The sequence below is a fragment of the Schistocerca serialis genome, chromosome 6 (genome assembly GCF_023864345.2).
Source record: "Schistocerca serialis cubense isolate TAMUIC-IGC-003099 chromosome 6, iqSchSeri2.2, whole genome shotgun sequence".
NCBI lineage: Eukaryota > Metazoa > Arthropoda > Insecta > Orthoptera > Acrididae > Schistocerca > Schistocerca serialis.
The window spans coordinates 753396505-753420589 of NC_064643.1; the positions used below are offsets into that span (position 1 = coordinate 753396505).

Below are 24085 nucleotides of genomic sequence, written 5' to 3' on the forward strand. Positions count from 1 at the left end.
TTTTTGTCAACAGGTTAGCACAACGAGAAGTGCTTCCGATTACAAAATCTGCTCATTTGAGCTTTTAAGCCATCAGATGCCACCAGCATACATTAACAACTGAGTGTTGCATTAATCTCTGTGATGCTGTAGGTTGATCACCTGTCACATTTCCCTCTTTTGCAATTTCATGATAATTCTCATCTAGTGCCACAATACTCCAATTAGGATAGGGGCTAAAACTAAACACAATATTCAAAGCATTAACAGCATTTATTTTATACATGAGGAACAGTTATAAAGGGAAAGCAATGCAATTTTGTTTCATAAAAAAGAATTGTTCCATGTTATGATCACATCATTATATAACTGATGCCTAGCTTCATTCATATTTTCAGAAATCAGTAAAAGAAAAAAAAACCATTTTAACATAATGTGTGTAACATTCCATGCATTCTGCATTTACATTTTTAATTTTTTGTTTAACCATTAGTTAAAATCCAAGGAAGATTAAACATCTATCCATTTCATCATCATATCGCACTATTGTCATGCTATCACTGGATATAACAGTGGACAAAGACAATATAATATTGAGATAAATTTATGAACCTGGCTCTTTGTGGAGCTACTGCATTAGATGTTACTGCTACACAAGTTCTTTAGTACAATTATGTAGCAGTACAAATTATTGTAAACAACATATAAACGACAACAGTGTTAGCAATAATCTGCCATTTGTTAGATACTCTATATAAAAAATAAAATTATTGGTGTTAACATTTAATAGTAGTTCCACATTTTCCTAGTGAAACAATTTAATCATCATCTCTAAGGCAACTTCATTTGTGTGGTTTATAAACCCAGCATACTTTTTAATGATCAGAACCATGCAACATAAATTTCCAAAGCCAGTTTTATGCTCTCATTTCAAATCCATCATTCAGCCAAACATACCAGAACAACAACAAACAACATGACAAAGAAACTAAAAAGAATTATAGCTTGTACTGTTCCAGAAATGTGAAATTATTTGTCATCCACAGCAAAAATAAATTGATTGGGGGAAAAACCCACTAAATTATATACTTACATTTAAAAATACATTCCTATTTAAACAATGTAAAAACATCTCATATTTGTGGAATTTTATGGAAACAAATGAGTGTTATTTACAACTAGACTCATGTTAGTGTAAGTATACTTTATGCACCAACTCAGATGTTATTTACATGTACTAACATTTACAATTACTGTATGCTAAGCAGGGTAAAGTAACGATAAATATTGTAACAGCTTTCTATTATAAGATATACTGCATTAAATACATATCTATATGTATGTTTGGCAAGAAGTTCTCTTAAGCTGTAACTCATCTACAATATTTTAATTTCATGTTCACAAATGAGGTCACTCATATTTTTAATCATAAAACAACTTTCTTAAAATTGGTAGTATATGTATATACATATTAACAGATTATACACATGCTTAAATAATCTACCGAAAACATTTTATGTTCTCTTCACTGATATGTTGTATAAAATATGGTGTTCGAATGTCGCATGAAGTAAGATGCACTATTAATATAGAAATTTTCCTTTGTGTTGCCTTGTTGAGTTTTTCATTGTCAGATGATCATGTTTTTCGGTTACATTTCACTGTTTCTAAGTGGATAAATTATGTTAAACTTGTTATGCTTTTAAAAGTGTGAAAAAGTCCTGAAAACACTCTGATTGAGAAGCAAAACGTGATACTCTTTGTGTATTGCAGATCTGTTTCACTACTTCCTACTGATGCAGCATCTTAAATCCTACATAGTTCTGGAAATGTCACTGTTTCTTTTACTCTTCCAGTATCATTTCACTTTAGTCTGTTTCAAGTAATAGGACAGTAGGATCAGCGCGTTCAGTGCAAAGTTTCCAAACTTCAGGCGTATGAATCCACAGCATCTGAGCACATGATTATGTTGAACTCTTTCTTCTGTTCTTTACATAAAATCAAAAATACATTCTGTTCAAACTGATCACACAATATTAGCTTTCATATTTCCACAATTCATCATTACTTTTGACACAAAGTTAACGATAGCAGATGCTGGTTGTTCTGGTTCCAGTTCAGCAAAAATGTGGCACTGATTATCTGTTTTACTTGCTTGTTTACGTGCCACAAACCCAAAACATCGACTGCAACAAGGAAAACAAGAACTATATTAAGAAACATGTTTTACAAAGATCTTAATACAGTTTCTGTAATTTATTTGTATTATTCTGTGGTTTTAAAATACAACTACAATCAGTATCATGACAAATACATGAACATTTTGCAAGACATAATAGCATGCCATTTCTAATTTATTCCCGAGGAAATTTTAGAAAACATTGGTAAAACACTACTTTAACATTACTGTTCTTCATATTCCTGGCTCTACAGACTATTTTTATACCAACAAGCTGTCCCCCCCTTTCCCTCTCTTACGTAAACCATATAGTTGCCTCCTTACACCTTCCATAATTGTAAGTACATATGATGATGGACTATGTGGTTTCCATGCACTCATATAATGTACAGACATTCACTGATACATGCTTGTAAAATGATTTTGGGTCAAAACCATAAATGTTTGTTCATTAGATGTTTGACCAAATTAAGAGCACATTAAATATGTGACACTTAAATCTTCATGAGTGACACTAAGAAACAGATGAAAGAGCGAATACTAAACAAATTCCAAGCTCTGGTGGAATTCCTATCATTTACTATACAGAATTTCAGCTGAGTTCACCCCTCATTTAACCATAATATACAACAGATCACTTAGACAACAAAAGTTGTGTCCAGAAATTGAAAGGAAGTACATGTTACACTTACGTATAAGAACTGACCCACAAAACTACCATTCAATATCTTTGACACCCATCTGTTGGACAAATTTGGACTTATTTTAATTTCAAACGTATAAAAATGAGATATATCTAAAAACAAAGATGATGTGACTTACCAAACGAAAGCGCTGGCACGTCGATAGACACACAAACAAACACAAACATACACACAAAATACTAGCTTTCGCAACCAACGGTCGCTTCGTCAGGAAAGAGGGAAGGAGAGGGAAAGACGAAAGGATTTGGGTTTTAAGGGAGAGGGTAAGGAGTCATTCCAACCCCGGGAGCGGAAAGACTTACCTTAGGGGGGAAAAAAGGATGGGTATACACTCGCACACACACACATATCCATCCACACATATACAGACACAAGCAGACCTTACCCTCTCCCTTAAAACCCAAATCCGTTCGTCTTTCCCTCTCCTTCCCTCTTTCCTGACGAAGCAACCGTTGGTTGCGAAAGCTAGTATTTTGTGTGTATGTTTGTGTTTGTTTGTGTGTCTATCGACATGCCAGCGCTTTCGTTTGGTAAGTCACATCATCTTTGTTTTTAGATATATTTTTCCCATGTGGAATGTTTCCCTCTATTAATAAAAATGAGATATCTTAAACAGAATGACCTTCTCCATGTCAAGTAGTTTGGTTTTTGAAAACATACATTATGCAAAATGCAAAACCCAACTCTCACTTTTCTCACAAGCAGTCATGAAAACAATGGATCACAGTGGTCAGATAGATGCAATATTCTTGACTTTCATGAAGTATTTGATTCAGTGCCACAATAACACTTAGCAATTAATCTTTTGGGGTATCAATCAAAATTTGTGATTGGACTGAGGACTTCTTGGAAGGGAGGAACAGCATGTTATCTTGGATGTAGAGTCACTGACAGATGTAGAAGTAACTTTGACCTTTGCTCAGGGGGGTGTGTTAGGAAAGTGTTACGGAGATACTGGAAAACCTGAACTCCAGATGCTTGAAGATATATGCAAACTACCTCTCGAAAGCTTGAGTTCACCATTAATGGGGGAATCTAGGAGTATACTCCAGTCACCTGTAGACAAGATTAGACTGTTCACAGTGTGCCGAGAAATTTAAGCAATCATTCTTCCCGTGCTCCAGGTGCGAACGAAATGGGAAGCATATCTAATAAGTGGTGCAAAGCGACAGCCATCTGTCATACCTTTCATGATTGTATGGAGAATATGAATGTAGATATAGATTTTTAACTTGCAGTTCCTGGGTCCGCTACTGGAACATGTCGTAATTATTTTTAGTAGTAGTACTATTGTTACTGATTCTATCTCAGTATCGTTATTTCCAGTGGTCTTGTACATATGTAAACCTTGTTTCTAATAAACTTTTCACTTCTGCTGTTACTGTTATTATTACTATTTATAATACTATAATTATTGTCATTATTTAAATAAAATGCAATGTAAAATGAAGGTATAAAATCCTAGTCTGACTTAATATGATCAGGTTAAGTAAATAACTGTAGGAAAACTAAAAGATGTTACATACGCAAAAAACTCATGAAAATGGAAAATTCTGGATGTATCACAGCTAATCTTTCAGATGAGGTAATGAATCAGATAATTATTTATTACCTGTCTCTCATTTGTACCATGTCAAGAAATATTAAGTGGTAATAAATAATCAGTGATTGTAATTAAATGAGATGGACTGATACAGATATATCAAGTAACATGTGGATTTAAGAGGATAACCAAATACGTCACACTAACATACGGGAAAAGTTATAGAAGTGAGAGAGATCGTAGAAGAAGAAAATGGAAACAGAACTTAAAATGACAGCAACGAGATGAAAAGGATGGACTTACAGTATGCACAGAAGATAACTATGGATACTTGTACTTCAGTGAAATTTTACCAACATGGTCCTTCGTTTATCGATATATACGAGTTGAAACTTTAATAATGGCAACTATTTATTTACAGCTCGTACAAAATAGATACATGTTTCAAAGCTTTGCTAACCTTCAAAGTAGTCACCAGCATTGTGTATAACCCATTGCCAGTGATGTGGAAGTCGTAGGATACTCTTAGCAGTGCCAGTTGTGTTGACAGTTTGAGCGGCGCGGTCTATTCCCGATGAATTTGTAGCGGTTCTGAAGCGAATGCCATGAAGTGTTTTCTTCAGTTTAGAAGTCGAGTTGAAATCACGAAGGCTTAAGTCAGGGGAGTGCAGTAGGTGGTGTAGCACTTAGCAGCCCCATCAGTCAAACAAATCAGTAACAGTTTGCACTGTACATGCTTGAGCATTGTCCTGCAAAATGATGGTCAGGTCCTGCAAAAGTGTCATCACTTCTGTCTCTATGCTGTTCATATTTGGAACACAACCTACGACCACCTTAGAGACAGAAGTGATGACACTTCTGCAGGACCTGACCATCATTTTGCAGGACAATGCTCAAGCACGTACAGTGCAAGTTGTTACCTATTGTTTGACTCATGGGGTTGCTAAGTGCTATACCACCTACTGCCCTCCCCTGACTTAAGCCCTCATGAGTTCAACTCTATTTCTAAACTGAAGGACACACTTCATGGCATTTGCTGCAGAACTGCTACAAATTCGTTGGGCAATAGACCGCGCCGCTCAAACTGTCAACACAACTGGCACTGCTAAGAGTATCCTATGACTTCTACATCGCTGGCAGTGGGTTCTACACAATGCTGGTGATTACTTTGAAAGACAGTAAAACTTTGAAACACGTACCTATTTTGATGATGATGATGAATTCCCATACTCTTAGGAGAGTAGGGGACGATGCGGAGGACCCGCACCGCTGACTAGGCGAGGTCCTAGTGGAGGTGGTTTGCTATTGCCTTCCTCCGACCGTAATGGGGATGAATGATGATGATGATGAAGATTACACAACAACCATCATCTCGAGGCAGGGAAAATCCTTTACCATGCTGGGAATTGAACCTGGGACCTCGTTTGTGGGAAGTGAGAATGCTGCCGTAAGACCACGAGCTGCAGACATCTATTTTGTACGAGCTGTAGATAAATAGTTGCCACTATTAAAGTTCAAACCCTTGTATTTTTGATATCACATTTCCAGTTTCTTGACAATGATTTGCAGTCCTTTGTTATGTTTTAATTTAATCTCTTATTGCTTATCTCCATTATATTCCTTTTTTAATTTTATTTATTTTTGTTTTATCTATCAGTTTCCTTACATTTTTGTTTGCTGAATTTCTTCACCACATATGTCTTATTTTTAGCACTATTCATTAAACAACTAATTATGTGACTTTTGAAGAGATTTTTAATTTAACATATAATATTCCACTTCACATATTTTGTTTATTTCCCATTACTAATTTATCTGTGAACCTGATTTACAACCTAATCTACAAGCTTTTCTGATTTTCCACGTCTTTTCCCTTCCTTCCATTTCCTCTCAGCTTCCGAAGAGCAGGTCTGCATTACTGGAGCCTTTCAAGTGCTTGTTATATAAATATTGTTACCAAAAAACAGTTTTCTTAAAGTTTTAAGAAACTGTTATGGTTTTCCTCTTTGGTGGATTCTGTACGTTTTACATGGATGACAAAATTTTGCAGTCTGAAAGGCACATTTATGGAACACGAATTTTTATATACAGTACCATATGAAATAATTATTTCAAGAGTTTTCTGAGAGTAGTTGTGTTTCATATGTATATTATCATATTTGAGTTATCACATTGTAACTATAGTCTCTAATACCCACGAAAGTTTCTGAGAGGGACATAAAATTTGGTCTGTATGCACAAGATCCGGAAGATGAAAAATAATAAGTTAAATGACATTTAGATGTAACACAAAATTAAAAGATATTCTGGATATACTTTATAAAACAGATTTTTCATTATAGACAATTTGTTATTCTTGGATGCAGTACAAGAAAACTAGTGTATACGTGCACCATAATTAGCACTTTTACTTACTTGGAGCTGATGGGCATGCCTGTCTCCTCACTCTTTTGACTCCATCGGTGGTCATCAGGATCCAAGCCACAGTACGAGATAGTATTTACTGGGTAATGTCTCCTAAAGAACAACTGCCTCTTGTTATCTGTCAGTGTAATTCCTTGACCAGAAACTTTAAAATGCACAACTGTTGCCAGTGGCAGAGGCTGCATTGTGAAAAGTTGTTGTACTGTCTTTTTGATTGCTTGAGGGCCTGTTAGTGATTCTGTATCCATCGAAAACAGGTACAGTACATTGCAAGCTGGAAAAAAATGTAAGTAGATAATGAGGAGACCATTCAGAAGAAAGTTACTTATGAAGAATATTAATGGATGAAAGAGAATGTTAAGAGAAATGAACAATAGTGACAACCTAAAACTTTGTACTTGAATAGGACTTGAACAGAGGCCCTTGCCTTATACCAGCAGGTCACTTCTAACTGTATCCAAGCATACTTTGTGGATAGACTCAAAACTTCAACTTCATACTAGTTGCTATCCACATCCTTTAAAGTCTACAAAGACTCTCCTGATGTGTCCTGTGACATGCTACAGTGACAGTTCCATAGCAGGAGATCCTCTTTGGAGTTTAGAACAATTGGAGAGCAACTAGTCACAAGCTGAAGCTTTGAATTCATATGTGAGGTGTGCTACTGGCACAACTGGTATCACAGCCCAAAAAATGCAGGTGCCCAAGTTCAAATCCTGATCCGCTCAAAATTTGTTTGGTCACTGATGTTCATCACAGCTTATACTATGTTTAGGTTCATAACTATCATCGGACGGTCATACCTGTAAAAGTATGTTTACTGCCTTCATGTGTGTGCGTATGTGTGTGTGTGTTGGGGGGGGGGGGGCACTTTTTCTCTTAAGCTTTTATGTCTGCTTTTGCTGAAATTATAGGAGTTCATGGAATTCTGTTAAAACTGTTCATGATAACATTCAGTTGCAACAATTAAGCTCCCTGTAATTTAATGGGAGGACTGTAGCTACAGAGTGTTTTAATAATGAAGTACAAACTTTTATAAAACTTCTGTCAGGTTTCCCGGCAATGAGAAGTGAGGATCTACAAAAAAATCATCTTATGTTGGTAATTAGAATAAAAAGATCAAATTGGGCTATCAATTACATTGGTGCAATTTTGCCATCATGCAGGTCAAGCTGCAAATTCCAGCAAACAAAAGGTCAAAATATAATAACTTGCTGTTTTATTTTTTTTTTTTTTCCCTCCCCTCTCTCTCTTCACAGTCCCCAATGTCCTGTTTCTCTGTGTATGGGTTTGTCAAAATTGAATCTCTATATTAGTTCTTTGGTCATACTGCAGTACATTTGGAAATGCTTATTGTCATTTTATAATTTGCAACTTCATTGTCATCTCAATACCATGCAATCTAATTTTCTCTTTCTGACAGTGAATTTAATAGTTTTCTCTCTGTACAAATTTTGTATCTTTGGTCTTTATTTATTTCAGGACATGTATGTATTTTTCATTGTATTATCCTTGCTAAATTTTCAAATCCTCTATTGTCTACCTTTATGTAGAATATTGTTTTCCGTGAGAAATTAATTCCCTGAAATTGACCACTCAATCTGTTTAATATCAAGTTTTGAAAACTGTGTTAATATAGATGTTGTACCATATTAAGTATGATTTCTGTTGTATTTTTCATTACATTGCGTCATGAGCAAACAAAAGATGGAGGTATTATAGCAGCTCTTTATTTATGTGGCACATAAAGAACAAGTGCTAACTGTAAATATTTCGTTAAGCGTTTATTTCCTAGGTGCGAATCTGTGGAAGCTGGACAATTTTGGGCAGCTAGTGTTTAATCTGTTGCCAACTTCAGTGATCAAACTAAGAATGTCCAGTAGAGCTGTTTTAATTTCATATTGTTTTGGAGAATTGATATGTAATGTGTAAGAATGTGTTCTGTAGTGATCTGCACAGATTCCACAAATGAGATCCGGGCATGCAGTTGTAAGGTATGTCACAGAAGGTGGCAGATGCTAGAACCGATACAGGCTGCCACTCATGGATGCAAACGCAGCATTTCCTCCGTGCAATCTACTGGCCAGCCAACAGCTTGTAGAGTCAGGCTTGGCCAGCCTTGACCTCTGTTACATGTTGACAATCTGTCTAGGATTATTGGACTAGTAGTTTAGCCAGTCCGTGGCAAGTGTCTTCTAGTACAAGTTGTTTCTAGATATAATAAAGTGTTGTCTCTGTCATTGTCTGTATGATCTTGTGGTTAGAACACAATGGTGAAGAGTAGGGTCATATTTTCAAGTGCTTTTCAGTGTGTGGTTGCTCTTCACATCTTACTGTGCCTTGGAGTCTTTGCTTGAAATGTTGGTGCAACAACAGAAGGATCTCATCATGGTCATGAAATGGGCTTGGCCAACATTGCTCTCTAAACCTCTGCCTCCCACTCTATGTTCTCCTTCATTCCCGCCATTTGGTGAGGAGGTGAAAGATTTGGAAGAGTACAAACATTGCCTACAGAAAAATTTCCATGCCTTCCATGTTACAGATGTAGAGATACATCACACACTATTTTATCATGGATTTCTCTCACCTTGTGTCAGGTGTTGCAGCAGTTGGCCCCACTGCAAGAACATCTCTCATTGTAGTTTGACACTTTATTTTTGTTGTTGTCTTCCTATTATTGCTGCCGCATGTGCATTTTGGCCGCTATGCTTGAATTCTACCAATTCAAGAAGCAGCCCTGTCAGTCTTATCATGCTTGGGTCACAACTTTCCATGACCTTAGTCACAAGTGCCGTTTTGTCACAGCCAAGTGAAAATGATTGTATGTGGATGTCATAGTCTGCTCTGCCCCAGATACGGAAGTCCAGCAATGAGTCCTCCAATTAGAGAACCCCTCCCTCGAAGAGGTTTTGTTAACTTCCCAGTCATATGAGGTCTCAAATGCCCCTGGTAAGCAGCTGGAAACCTTGTGCAGTGCCACAGCAGTACACGGCATCTCGCTGTGTCCACTGCATTTTGAGAGGACGATGTAGTAGCAGTGCAAGCCAGCCGATCCAATAGCTTCCACGCAATGCATTAACAGCATTACAGCTACCTCTCCCAGTTGCTGTTGTGTGCATCTTGTTACTTCAAACATGAGGATCAGAGAGTCTCCCCAGTGTTGGGCCATCTCCATCTGTCTTAAGTGTCAGGAGGGGGGGGGGGGGAGGGGGGAGGGAGCCACACTGTGGTAGGACGCCACTCAACTGCACAGAATGCAGCATCAGAGAACATGGATATGGATATCCAGGAAGTGTCATCATCAGGGCCGGTTACTGATATGAGGAATCTTACAAGCTTTTTATTGGAGTTTTGGTTCTCTAGCAACTGGTGTGCCTCCAGGCAGAGGTAGACACCAGCACAGCTTTGTCCTAGCTTAGTGCCCAATCATATTCAGACCTCGGCTGCTGTTGCCGGTAAATGTTCAGGGATATAGTAATCCCCTTGCTTGGCCAATTCATGATTGAAGTTACCTACAGATCAGTGACTTGTCTTATTACTTTTATTGTCATCCACAATGCTAGTTCAGCAAAGCTTTTTGGGTTTGATACCTTCAGGCTTTCGGCTTTTCAATCAGGGACTCCATACAGTTGTTATCTGCCAAGGTCCTCTGTCAGTCACTGGAATCTCTGTGCTCAGAATTTCAGGATATCTTTGTGGAAGGCCTGGGAAGTGCCACCAACTTTCAATCCTACAATACCTAGAAGCAGTCAGCTCATCCTACATTTTTTTGTGCTAGGCAGATTCCTGTAGCCATACATTCCCAAGTCAAGGCACAGTTGGGCCACACTCCTTGCCATCATGAAGAAACCCTGTTGTAAATTGTGAATCTGCAGTGATTTTTAGGATCACCATGAATTCCCAGTCCTCAGTCGACACATACCCATTGCCACACTTGAATGAACTGTTTGCATGTTTAGCAGGAGGTCAGTTCTTCTCCAGACTTGATCTTTCTGAAGTATACCACCAGTAACCCATGGATGAGGAGTCCAAATGTATCTTAAAACACATTTTGGTCTGTATCAATATAAACAGCTGGTGTTTAGGGTGGCAAGTGCTCCACAATTTTTCAATGCTATTTGAAACAGATCATGTCCACTACTGCACAGTGTTTCACCAACCTGGATGTCATGTTCATTACTGGGTGTACTATGAGTGACCACCTACAATATTTCTGGACCCTTTTTAAAAAAAAAACTCCGAGCTAAGGGTTTGTGTCATAATCTGCAGAAGTCAAAATTTTTCCAACCATCTCCTGAGTATGTGGGCCACACCATTTTGCAGCAGGGTGTCCAGCTCATGTAGAGTTTTGTCAGGACCATTATGGATCTGCTGCATCCCTCGTCATTGCAAGAAATGCAGGCTTCCTTGGGTAAAACTGCCTATTATCTCGGTTGATTCCTGAGGTGCCTACCTTCGCACACCCTCTCTGCCTCCTTCTCTGCAAGTGTGCTTCTTTTGTCTGGTATCACCGTGTGACCAGGCTTTCACCATGTTGTGAGAATGCCTCAGTACAGCACTTTGTCTAGCTACTTCTGATCCCAACAAACCATTGGTTTTGGCCACGGACACCTTGCAGTACAGCATGGGAGTAGTTCTTGCCCATCAGAATGCACATGGCTCAGAGCAGCCACTGGTGTTTGCATCCAAAACCCTCAGTCCACCACGGGTCCACTGCTGACAGGTTGAGGAGAAAGCTGTGGCCATTGTCTATGTATGTCCCAACATGTTCCATTATTATTAAATGGAGCAGCCATTAGTGTCTGCATCCAACATTCTCAGTGCAGCATGGGTCCACTGCTCTCAGTTTGAGAAAGAGGCTCTAGCCATTGTCTGTGCAGGTCACAACATGTTACATTATTAAAAATACTGGCCACAACACGTTACATTATTAAATATGTAGGCCACAACACGTTACATTATTAAAAATGTTGGCCAGACAAATTCAGTTTAAATAGAAGAAACCTTCGGGTACATGTTACCTCTGTATCTCACTTATACTTTCATTAATACTTTTTGTAAAGCACATATACAGTGTCTGCACTGAGTTGCGAAATGAGAGTTTTCCTGCTCCATATCCCTTCTCTTACCGTGACAGTTTATATGTTGAATGAAGCCAGCTTCCTTTGCTTCCTGCTCATCTTTCCGTAAGTTCTCAACAAAAATTTACAGACAATACCAGTAGCTTCAGCTAGCTAACTGTAGTAAGCATAACTGCTTTTGTTTATATGGTCGTATTTTTAATGATATATTATCATAAAATTACCGAACTATCAGTTTAATAATTCACGGCTGCAAAATACTAACGCTAATTCTTTATAGACAAATGGAAAAACTGGTAGAAGCCGACCTCGGGGAAGATCAGTTTGGATTCTGTAGAAATATTGGAACAAGTGAGGCAATACTGTCACTACGACTTATTTTAGGAAATAGATTAAGGAAAGGCAAACCTATATTTCTAGCATTTGTAGACTTAGAAAAAACTTTTGACAATGTTGACTGGAATACTCTCTTTCAAATTCTGAAGGTGGCAGGGGTAAAACACAGGGAGCAAAAGGCTATTTACAATTTGTACAGAAACCAGATGGCAGTTATAAGAGTTGAGGGACATGAAAGGGAAGCAGTGGTTGGGAAGGGAGTGAGACAGCGATGTAGCCTCTCCCCGATGTTGTTCAATCTGTATATTGAGCAAGCAGTAAAGGAAACAAAAGAAAAGTTCGGAGTAGGCATTAAAATCGATGGAGAAGAAATAAAAACTTTGAGGTTCGCCAATGACATTGTAATTCTGACAGAGACAGCTAAGGACTTGGAAGAGCAGCTGAACGGAATGGACAGGGTCTTGAAAGGAGGATATAAGATGAACATCAACAAAAGCAAAACGAGGATCATGGAATGTAGTTGATTTAAGTCAGGCGATGATGAGGAAATTAGATTAGGAAATGAGACATTTAAAGTAGTAAAGGAGTTTTGCTATTTGGGGAGCAAAATAACTGATAATGGTCGAAGTATAGAGGATATAAAATGTAGACTGGTAATTGCAAGGAAAGCGTTTCTCAAGAAGAGAAATTTGTTAACATCGAGTATAGATTTAAGTGACAGGAACTCGTTTCTGAAAGTATTTGTATGGGGTGTAGCCATGTATGGAAGTGAAACATGGACGATAAATAGTTTGGACAAGAAGAGAATAGAAGCTTTCGAAATGTGGTGCTACAGAAGAATGCTGAAGATTAGATGGGTAGATCACATAACTAATGAGGAGCTATTGAATAGAATTGGGGAGAAGAGGATTTTGTGGCACAACTTGACAAGAAGAAGGGACCAGTTCGTAGGCCATGTTCTGAGGCATCAAGGGATCACAAATTTAGTATTGGAGGGCAGCGTGGAGGGTAAAAATCGTAGAGGGAGTCCAAGAGATGAATACACTAAGCAGATTCAGAAGGATGTAGGTTGCAGTAGGTACTGGGAGATGAAGAAGCTTGCACAGGATAGAGTAGCATGGAGAGTTGCATCAAACCAGTCTCAGCACTGAAGACGACAACAACAACAACATTATCATAAGATGCACATTATGAATTTGTATTGTGCATGAATTGTACAGTATGTAAGCAAATTGTTTTATGTACTTCCTCACTGAATAAAAGGATTTTATATTTTATTCTTACCTGCACCCTGTGCTAAAAGTAGTTGTGCATTGCTAACTGCTCCAGGACTCTCAGCAGTAAGTCTTGAGCCATCACCCTCTGGCAACAACAGACGGCATGGTAAAGCCATAGGCATAAGAGAGTGCTGGTAAACCAGTGCTGAAAGTGAACCTGAAAAAAATGCAGTAGTTTCATAAGTCTACCAAAGTTTTCGTGTAGAGCTTCCATTTGATATTAGACACACATACAAGTGAAGAAAATTCTATGTAGTACATTTAATAGGCAGTTATAAAATTAATAAATGGAATTAACTGCCTATGTATAGGGTATGCGGATGTGTCAGAAAAAAACGAAATTCACTGAAAGAACGATTCTTCATAAGAACTTGGTACAAGATTGTATACCCTAAGATTAAAGGGCCAAAGTGGGAGGGCTATAAGAAGAATGTATGTATGGAAATGATACACTTGGTGTGACAGTTACACTGTTGTCACAGCTAAATAACTGATAGTAAGTAATTTTCTAATAAGATTCCTATTTAAAAAAGGGAGTATTCAACTGCTTAGTTACCAATCACAATGAAGACCCCTATGAGATAGGTGATGCCATCACAGTCACATTCCCTAGATTCTCCCAAATTATTGTTAGTGTCTGCTTTGATTTAATTACACTCTGAGAATCAGAAGTCAAGATATAAAATTCTCATGTAACACTCCACTGAAGGCAGTGCAAAGGTCTCGAAATATGCTGCCAAAACTTTAAAATGTTATTAGAGTTTATATCAATTAACCTAAGAAAGCTTTTCTTCCATCTTCATTTTTTCCTCCAAGATTTATGTTTATCTTTGAAATTTTGCATCTAAAGCAAATGGTGTGGGCAACTTAATATGTCTAACAGAAGAGCTGGTGTGATGCGCCTAGATCATGAACATCTGAAGCAGCTGACTTATTCATGGAGTTGCGAAAGACAATATCCAAAGTTGTTACGGAAAGAAAAAATTCCTTGCAAAATTGTGTTCCCTACGAAAACAATAATGATGAAATGATGTGGGGAAACCATCATTATTGCCATTGGGGCATCATGATAACAGAGAAAAATTATAAACCTAGTAACAGATACATTAATTAGTATCTGTGTGCACATATATAACTGAGTTAGGCTCTTTGCATTATCCATTCCTAGGCCATTCATCATCACTCAGACTTTAAGAGGTCTCTCCCCATTTAACATCTCTGTTCCAACCCTATCTTGAATATAACAGTGGAACCTAGGCCCATAAGTGTAGTGGAACCTAGGTCCCTAAGTGTATAATATTTAATGACTAAACCATCATCATCTTCACATGTTCTTTAACATAGACAGTACCTTGTGAACACATTAAATAATGACACAACAGTAAGACCTATGCAAATGTGAGTCTGCGTGGCTTATGTGACTATTGCCAAAAAGATAGTATCACACAGAACGCAGGGTGCCTGTAGCAGAATTCCAACTTTGTAGTTGTTGGTGCCACCTGATTTCATCAAAAAATGTAAATGACATTCCACTATAGAAATAGTGCTTAAATTAAAATATGGTATAATACATTTCAAACTCACTGAAAACAGGTTCATTGCTACATCCTTTGAGTCTCACTCCACGAGATGTTGGTTCAATGAGGAAGTGTCGCACCAATTCACTAGCAGGATCACCTGATGAGGAACTCTTTCCTTGTACATTAGGTGGAGGTGTAGCAACTTTCAAAGCCAGTCCAAAGGCACCAGGGAATGAATTGGAATCACGTACAACAAAAGTTCCTGGAGGCTGGTCTTTTAACATGTTAATAGCTGAAAACAGAGGAACAGTGAACTCAAGTATTGTAGTAGTGATACTGAAAATTTTAAATTACTTTCACTACTATGTGGTATACAGACTAGTTATAACTTGGTGTTCCTTACCTTCTTCCCTGGAGATGGTAGGCTTATACCAAAAACGTGATGTATCTCTAACAAATTTAACATGTGCTGGAGATACATCCTGTGGTGGTTCACTGTTTGAATGCAGTGATGATCTCCTTGAATGGCCATAATAAACAGTGGGTGAAGACTGGCCAGTGCTTCCATTAAGAACAGCAGAATTCTGTGGATAAGAATTGTAATATTACTCCTGACTAGGTTAAGTTAAAGGACATACTCAAAAATATTGAGTCAAATAATGTGACTGGGTACTTTGATCTATTTGTAAATCAATTTACCTACATGCCTCAGTTTACCTACATGCAATACAACTCATGAAAAGTTCTGAGAGCCAGAGAAGAATATATAGAGTGTGGGGAAGAATTCCAAATACTGGTTCATATATGAATCTAGTGTGCCTCCTCTTTATTCAGGTACAACAGAGCAAACAACTCTAAATTTGAAAATTGTTCTATAAATTAAATTGAATAAATGTACAACTACAGCCTCAAAACAAAACTCCCTCTCTCTCTGTTACTAAAGATCTTTATACTTACTTTTGGGCTCTGCTGCAGGTATCCATCAGAGACAAATCCAGATGAATGTGGTGTTGTTTGATAAGCATTGATTATGCGACTGCTGCTGCTCACACCGCTGCTGGAATTACTTATCATGCTGATGTTCTGCTGGTGCACTGTCTGTGAATGGTCAGACACTGGCGAAGGAGAACGGTCCTTGCTAGAAGGGCAGAAGTAGGGAGAATTATAAGTGAACCCAATGAAGCTTCTCATTTGCAACTGAGTGCTGGCTCATTTGAAAGGTCAGTAATATGTTAGGCAAAGTCCTTTGTTTGCTCAAACATCCACATATTTTGAAAGCATTATAACTAATCTGCATTCCAACAGGACATCATCCAATTACATGTTAGTTAGCTGCAGTGAAACAATCTGCATTTATACTGACATTGAACAATCAATTTCAGAAATCATTGCAATAAAGAAAGAAAATAAAATATGCAACACAACTATAAAGCAACCAATAATACAGCAGATATCGTAGTTAGAAAGTCTTGTGCTCTGTTCATTCACAGATGAATTATGCATTATTTATTCTTTGGGGCCAACCCAGAGATTACACCTTGATGCATCTGTCAGTGAGATTTGCTATCATTTTGCAGAAGAGATCTATGGTAAAAGCATCTTTAGGTCTGATTTCTAATGTTTGCAGGAGGTCTTTGGCGCTAGTAAATGAAGGAATTACTTATTTGGGTATTGTGTTGAAAAAGTGAAATATCATTTTATTCAGCCTGTCTCTATTTACTAAAATGACATGGCTATAAAATTTTACCTGTCTTTTGTGAACCATTTCTGTGACTTTTTCTACTTTGTTATAAATGTCTTTGATGGATACTTCTAATGACTGCCATTCATGTAATTGGATCCCAGAATTTCTGTAATGATTTTACAGACTTTCATGTTCAGCTCTCCAAGGAGTATTGCCACACAGGACCAAATTTTTGTCAGCAAACAAATTTACTGGTTTTAAAACTGTTATATACTGACATATATAAATTTTATTCCCATTCTCAGTGAGTTATAGCCATCAGAATATGTAGTGTTGAAAAATGGAGAGAGACCATCATCCTTTGGGACTGCTGTTTATCCCTCAGAGGAATGTAATCATAGGAACTTCACCACAGATTTCATATCCATCAGAACAGCTCTAATTATGGCCAGCAGCTTCGAGCAAATCCCAAATCCATTAAGGATTGTTAATAACTCCTCATGGTTTATCAAGTGGTACACTATCTTTAAGTCCACTGAGATTGCGGATCTGTTTTCTGGGAGAGGGGGGACGGGAGAGGGAGAGGGGGAGGGGGAGGAGGAGGAGGAGGGAGAGTCTGCATGGAGCGGAGGGGGAGGAGGAGGAGGAGGGAGAGTCTGCATGGAGCGGAGGGGGAGGAGAGGAGAAGAGAAAGAGCAGTGGGAGAAGCCAGTACACGAGCTGCACAGGGAAGGAGTGGTATCAACAGCAGAGAATTGGAATGTCTGCTTGGGGGGGGGGGGGGGGGGCAGTACATGATTTGGTCAGGGAAGGAGTGGTTTGGACAAAAGAGAGAAGGGTAAAGGTAAGGTGAGGCAGTTCGAACCAGTTTAGCAGAGGTTTAGGTCAGGGAGACTGCAAGATTGCAGGATATGCTCGAGAGAGAATTCCCACCAGTGCAGTTCAGAGAAACTTGTGCTGGAAGAGAGTATGTAAATGGCCTGTCTAGAGAAGCAGCTTGTGATTACTCATTATCACCCGGGCCTTGGGAAGCTCAACCACATCCTTCAACAGGGCTTTGACTACCTCTTGTCATGCCCTGAGATGAGGGATATGCTACCCACATCACCCAAAGTAGAGTTCCACTACAAACCCAACCTACAGAATATCCTTGTCCATCCATGTTCCAATCTCGCTCACTTGCAGTCAGATCAGATGCCAGACCTGTCTCACACATCCATCTACCACCTCTTACTGCAGTCCAGTCACAGGCGCTTCCTACCCAATGATAAAGAGGACCATGCATGAAAGCCATCCTGTTATGTATTACCTATGCTGCAATTACTGTACAGCATTCTATGTGGGCATGACAAGTAACCAACTGTCTGCTCACATGAATGGCCACTGACAAACTGTGACAAACCACAAACTTGACCAACCAGTTTCCGAACGTGCTGTGCATCACAGCACAATTGACTTCCATAGATGCTTCAGCATGTGGATCATTTGGATACTCTCCTCCAGCACGAGTTTCTCTGAACTATGCAGGTGGGAATTGTCCAGCATATCACGCATTTTTGCAACGCCCCTGGCCTAAATCTCCACAAACCTGCTTCCCACTGCCTCTCCTTGCCTTTTCCCTTCTCTCTTCTGTCCACACCGCTCCTTCCCTGTCCGATCGTCTACTGCCTTCTCCCACCAATCTGCCCCCCACTCCCCAATGTGCTCTCTCTCTCTCTCCTTCCCTCCCTCCCTCCCTCCATCTCCCTTTTCCACTCCTTTCCCTGTCACCCTCTTCATCTTTCTATTATTTTCCCCAATTCCTGGCTGCCCGCCCCCCTCTCTATCTCTCTGCCTTTTATATGCTGCACCCTCTGAACTCCTTTTCTCTTGTTGTGTCGTCTGTCAAAAGATGTGACTCGCATTATCCTGCTACCCCCCTCCTTGCCTCATTTATTCTTCGCCTCCCCCATCTCCATCAGTCAAGGAACTGATCCCAACAATCAGCACTCAATAAGGAGTCTCACCACTGCTATGGAAGTGTGTGTTTGGGAGTATGAGTGACCGTATGGGTAAATGTGAGTACTTATGCTAGAAAAAAGCTCAAAATCTAGTGTGAGCACTGTTTTATGTTATGTGTCTCTGTACCACACATATGTTTGCTATAGCTGAGTTGTTTCCTTTCTTTATTTTACATCTCTCTCTCTCTCTATTCGTTTAGTCAGTTCCGACTCTTCGTGACCCCATGGACCAAATCACGCCACTTTTTCCTGTCTTGCACTTTCTCCCGTAGACCTTCCAGGTTGGAACACATTGCTTCTGTGATGCCATCGATCCATCTCATCCTCTGACGCCCTCTTCTTCTAGTTCCTTCAATCTTCCCCAGCATTAATGTTTTTTCCAGCTTTTGTTTTAACATTAGACCTTCCAGGGAGAAATCTGGTTTTATTTGCTCCAATATTGATCTGTTGGTTCTCTTTGCAGTCCATGGAACTATAAGAAGTTTCCTCCAACACCACAATTCGAAGGAATCAATTCTTCACCGTTCAGCCTTTCTAACGGTCCAGGTCTCACATCCATACATCACAACTGGAAAGACCATAGCCCTCACAATACGGATCTTTGTTGCTAGTGTTATACCTCTGGACCTTATAACCTTGTCAAGGTTTGACATCGCCTGTCTACCGAGCAACAGGCGTCTCCAGATTTCATGGCTGCAGTCGCCATCAGCAGAGATCTGGGAACTGAGATAACTGAATGTGGTCACTACCTCCATGGTTTCTCCTGCTATATCCCACGAATTGGTAGCTGTAGTTGCCGTAATTTTCGTCTTCTTCACATTCAGCATAAGACCGGCCTTTTCACTTTCGTCTTTCACCTTCAGTAAGAGTGTTCTCAATTATTCTTCACTTTCTGCCAACAGGATCGTATCATCCGTGTACCTGAGGTTGTTTACATTTATTCCAGCTATTTTAATTACTGTTTCTCCTTCATCTAGCCTCGCATTCCTCATAACATGTTTTCAAGGGCCCACTGGATTTTGCTCTCCAAAATATCTGGCTCTAGTTCTAAATTAACATTAACATCAGCAGTAGGAGCCCTGTCATCATGCAGTTCTTTCTTGTATAGGTCTTCTACATATTCTGCCCATCTTTCCTCAACATCCTCTGCTTCACTCTGATCTTTCCCGTTTCTATCTTTTATCATTCCAATTTTTGCCTGGAATTTTCCTTTAATTTCTCTAATTTTCTTATAAAGATCTCTTGTCTTCCCCATTCCGTTACTATCTTCAACTTCCTTGCACTGTTCAATAAAGAATATATTTTTATCTCTTCTAGCTAATTTCTGAAAATCTTTATTTAATTCAAACATAGCTGATCTATCTCCCTTAATTTTTGCTTTCCTTCGTTCTTCTGCAATGTTCTTCTGCAACTTGCAGTGCCTCAACTGACAGCCATCTAGCCTTCTTACTGTTCCTTTTCTTGGGAATGTGTTTCTCTGCAGCCTCCTTGACAGTATTAGCTACTTCTGTCCATCTCTCTTTATTTTACATACCTACATACAAATAAGCTGTAATCCACAATCTCTCTGGTGGTAAGAAACACCTACCTATCAAACAGGTGGGGGTGGGGTTGGGGTGAAAAAGAAGCGTAGTTCACAATGTGTGAATTCCCAGACTTTATTATTCCAATATTTGAGAATGAAAGCACTTAGCAACATGCAACATACTTTACACATAATTTCAAATGTTTACAATTTTTTTCTGCTAACAACCCCTTGCAAAATGATGTATGGAAAAACATTTATCACATACTACTTTTCCACCACTGATGCAGTAGAAGTATTGCTTGAGGTACAACATTATGTGAGGGCGGTTTGAAAATTTCTCGGAATCATCACAAGAGGTCAGTGCCAGCGCAACGAGTTGTTCACGTGATATTCATTGGACTGTTGCCTATAAACACGTGCCACGTCAGTGCTCTTGGAAGAGAGCTGTGGTGGTGATGTGGCTCTGTTGTTGTTACAGCATAATGGTTCGTGAAGATGGAAAAAAATAAATAAATAAAAAAAATTGAGATTCGAGCAGTGATTAAGTTACTTCGTAAAGAAAGGCATGAAAGCAAAGGACATTCATGCTGATTTCCAGAATACACTGGAGGACTCTGCTCCTTCATATTCAACTGTTGCCAAGTGGACTAATGAATTTAAATTTGGTCAGGAGAGCTTAGATGATGATCTGTGCAGTGGTCAGCCACGATGTGTCACTACTCCAGAAATCATCGCAAAAGTGCACAAAATGCTCATGGAGGATCACCAACTGAAAGTGCTTGAAATTGGTCACGCTTGCCAGATGACGTCTAAACTGGTATATCACATTTTAACTGAAGAAATGGAAATGAAAAAATTATCTGCAAGATGGGTGCCGCGACTCTTGACGCCTGCCTCTGCCATGGCAAAATTACATGAACTAAGGTATGAACGGTTGCCACAACATCTTATTCACCTGATATGGCTCCATCAGACTCCTATCTCTTCAAAAACTGAAAATTTTTCTTTATGGACGAAGATTTACTTCAAACGAAGAATTGATAGCTGGAGTTGACAAATATTTTGCCTCCCTGGAGGAAATTCAGTTTTGAGATGGGATCAAAGCACTGGCACATCATTGGACCAAGTGCATTAATTACAAGGACACTACATTGAAAAATAAAAACGTTTCAGTGATCTAAGTATTATTTTCTATTCCGTTCTGAGAACTTTTCATACCACCCTCATAATTTATTACTTCATTACTATACACTGTATTCATGACACATTTTACAGACAGTATCCACATATGCTATTGAATGTAAGTGCACAATCATATCATTGTATGACACATAGTTAAGGAGAAATGATGTCATAAACAATGAAATGAGTGAAAAAGTACTGTATCATGCACGATGTTTAAATTTATTATTCTTTCCTACTAACTCTATTCACAACAAATTTTGCTGACAGGATCATATATGTCACTGAATGTATCTACAATATTATATCATCGTACAACATGTAGTTCAGGAGATATGATTTCACAATAGTGATGATATGCAAATGTTTAAAAATGGATGGATGAATAAATAAATATATAAATAAATAAACACTCTCTCTTTTCATTCCTTACTGTGAGTAGTATCACATTTCACAATTACAGTTATTGATTAAAAGGAAAAATTCATACAGAAATGTGAAAAATATACAAAGAGACAGATGAGGGTAGCCAGAAGCTACCTTGGCTCAGTACAACTGACAATCACTCAAGACTGACAAAAATAAATAAAACCTAGCATTTGGAAACTTGTTCCTTCAGCAGGGATGAGAGACGAGAAATGGGGAAAGAAGGGAATGTGGATGAAATTCATTGACAGCCTAGGTAACAAGGAAGAGATAAGCCAAGATGGAGTACAGAGTGTCAAAGGGAAGTCAAAGATAGCATGTCATAAGTACTTTGTCAGTTTCAAAGCAAATGAGATAGATTGAGATCTAAAGAGGTGTAAGTGATATGAATAAGAAGGATAATGTCAAGGAGTTTTTTTTATCTTTGTCTCCTTGTTAATATTACCCATCTTATTCACCTCACTTTAAATCTCAATCGAGTTTTTTTTTTATCTTTGTCTCCTTGTTAATATTACCCATCACCTCACTTTAAATCTCAATCTATCTTATTTGCTCTGATGCTGGAATAGTACTTACAACATGCTATTTTTGACTTTCCTTTGACACCCTTTACTCCATGTTTGCTTTCCTTCCTTCTTACCTCATAACCTAGGTTGTGAATGACCTGCATCCACTTCCCTTCTTTCCCTGTTTTTCCCTCATTCCTCTTGCTTCCCTGATGAGGGAATAAGTTTCTGAAAGCTAGGTTTTATTTATTTTCATTGGTTTTGTATCGCTGTTGGCTGTACTGAACTAATGTAATTACTGGCCAGCCCATCTGTCTCTCTGTAAAATTGTGATTATTTCTGATTTTGCATTTCTTGTCATAATATATCCACATACATCTTTCTCATCTATGGCTTATTCCGTGCCTTCACCTCTTAATGTCTCTAATAGTTTGATCCTTCTATTATAAACATTTTTACAAAATAAATATAAAAAAAAGATATCTGTATGCATCCTAAGTTCTGAGAGCATTCCACTCATGGTTTATTATGTTTTTTTTTCATGTGATCATAACATCACTTAAGTGAAAAAAAACTGATTATATCTACTAAAGCACTGTCAGTCAGTTATCAAATATGGTATTCTTTTTTGCATAATTTCTTTTTATTTATAAATATGTGCTGCAATACTTAAAGCCCCTTGAAACACAGACAAATGTTACAACATATAATTCTGTTACTATTTGAGAAAGAAGTCCCCTAAAACATTATGCACTACTTGGACTACTTTAGGTCTAAGAACTAAGGGGGTCTTTGGAAGTGTACGCTAAAGATGTTAATGAGAGTGTAGTCATTAACTGGGTGTTAGTGTAAAAAGACACACATGGGAAAAAATTATATGGAAGTCACTTTCTAATGGCGCACACTGCACAAAATTCACCCACTGTAAGCAAGATACAGACAGTGTTCTGTTCACATCAAAGTATTGTATAATAAATGGAGACTCGTTTAAGAAAGAAAACTGACCATCCGCTGTTTGTGCAACTTATTGGACATTTTATGTGCACACTAGCCGGCTTTCTTTCTACTTCTGCAAGCAGCTCCCTTTTTTTTAGTAACAAACAACGCAAAGATGAGGTTTAACAAACAGTCTCAATTCATGCACTCCACAATAATTCACATACCTAGATACAGAAGAACTGGAAGGCCACTTTCGCAGGTTTTTAAATGATCCCGAATAACTCAAACGTCTACAATAGTGAAATGTAAGAAAAACTGTAAGTGTTATTAATTTTAAAAAAGAAATAATAACAGTAATTTCTTTCTTTTAAACAATACCAGAAAAAGAGCCAAAGAAAGAAAAAATATGATTTTAGCAGAACTTATTGCAATATGCAGGTTGAAGATGTTGGAAGATATAAACCATTTACACCCAGTGAAAGTATCAAAAACTGCAATTGTGCAATGCATATTTTAATTTATTTGGCATGTTTATTTCCATAGATCTTTAAGTGGAATAATATTTTACATAATTTTCATAAATTTTTATTAAGAAATGAATGAGACAAGAAATACTAAAAGGATAAGTTTCTAAAGCTGCTTGCATGTAAGCAAAAATTTACCTAGTTCATATAATATTCACTGCATATGAGGACTATCAATTAAAATTTCCTGTTGTGCACAAGTAGCTAAATATATACTAGGTGGAGGAGAAGAAAAACCAAATCTAGCTTCTTA

General features: G+C 38.2%; 1 protein-coding gene across 1 annotated transcript in view; it reads right to left on the reverse strand.

Moving 5' to 3' along the window:
* Positions 1-233: 233 nt before the first annotated feature.
* Positions 234-24085, reverse strand: part of LOC126483783 (tensin) — a 512889-nt gene continuing 489037 nt past the window's right edge. The window contains exons 13-19 of the mRNA XM_050106942.1: positions 23533-23598; positions 16001-16181; positions 15447-15627; positions 15108-15335; positions 13531-13680; positions 6821-7103; positions 234-2165 (exon numbers count right to left, since the gene is read on the reverse strand). Coding sequence (XP_049962899.1) covers positions 2006-2165; positions 6821-7103; positions 13531-13680; positions 15108-15335; positions 15447-15627; positions 16001-16181; positions 23533-23598 — 1249 coding nt within the window. The 3' untranslated portion in view covers positions 234-2005. The remainder of the gene's footprint in view (positions 2166-6820; positions 7104-13530; positions 13681-15107; positions 15336-15446; positions 15628-16000; positions 16182-23532; positions 23599-24085) is intronic.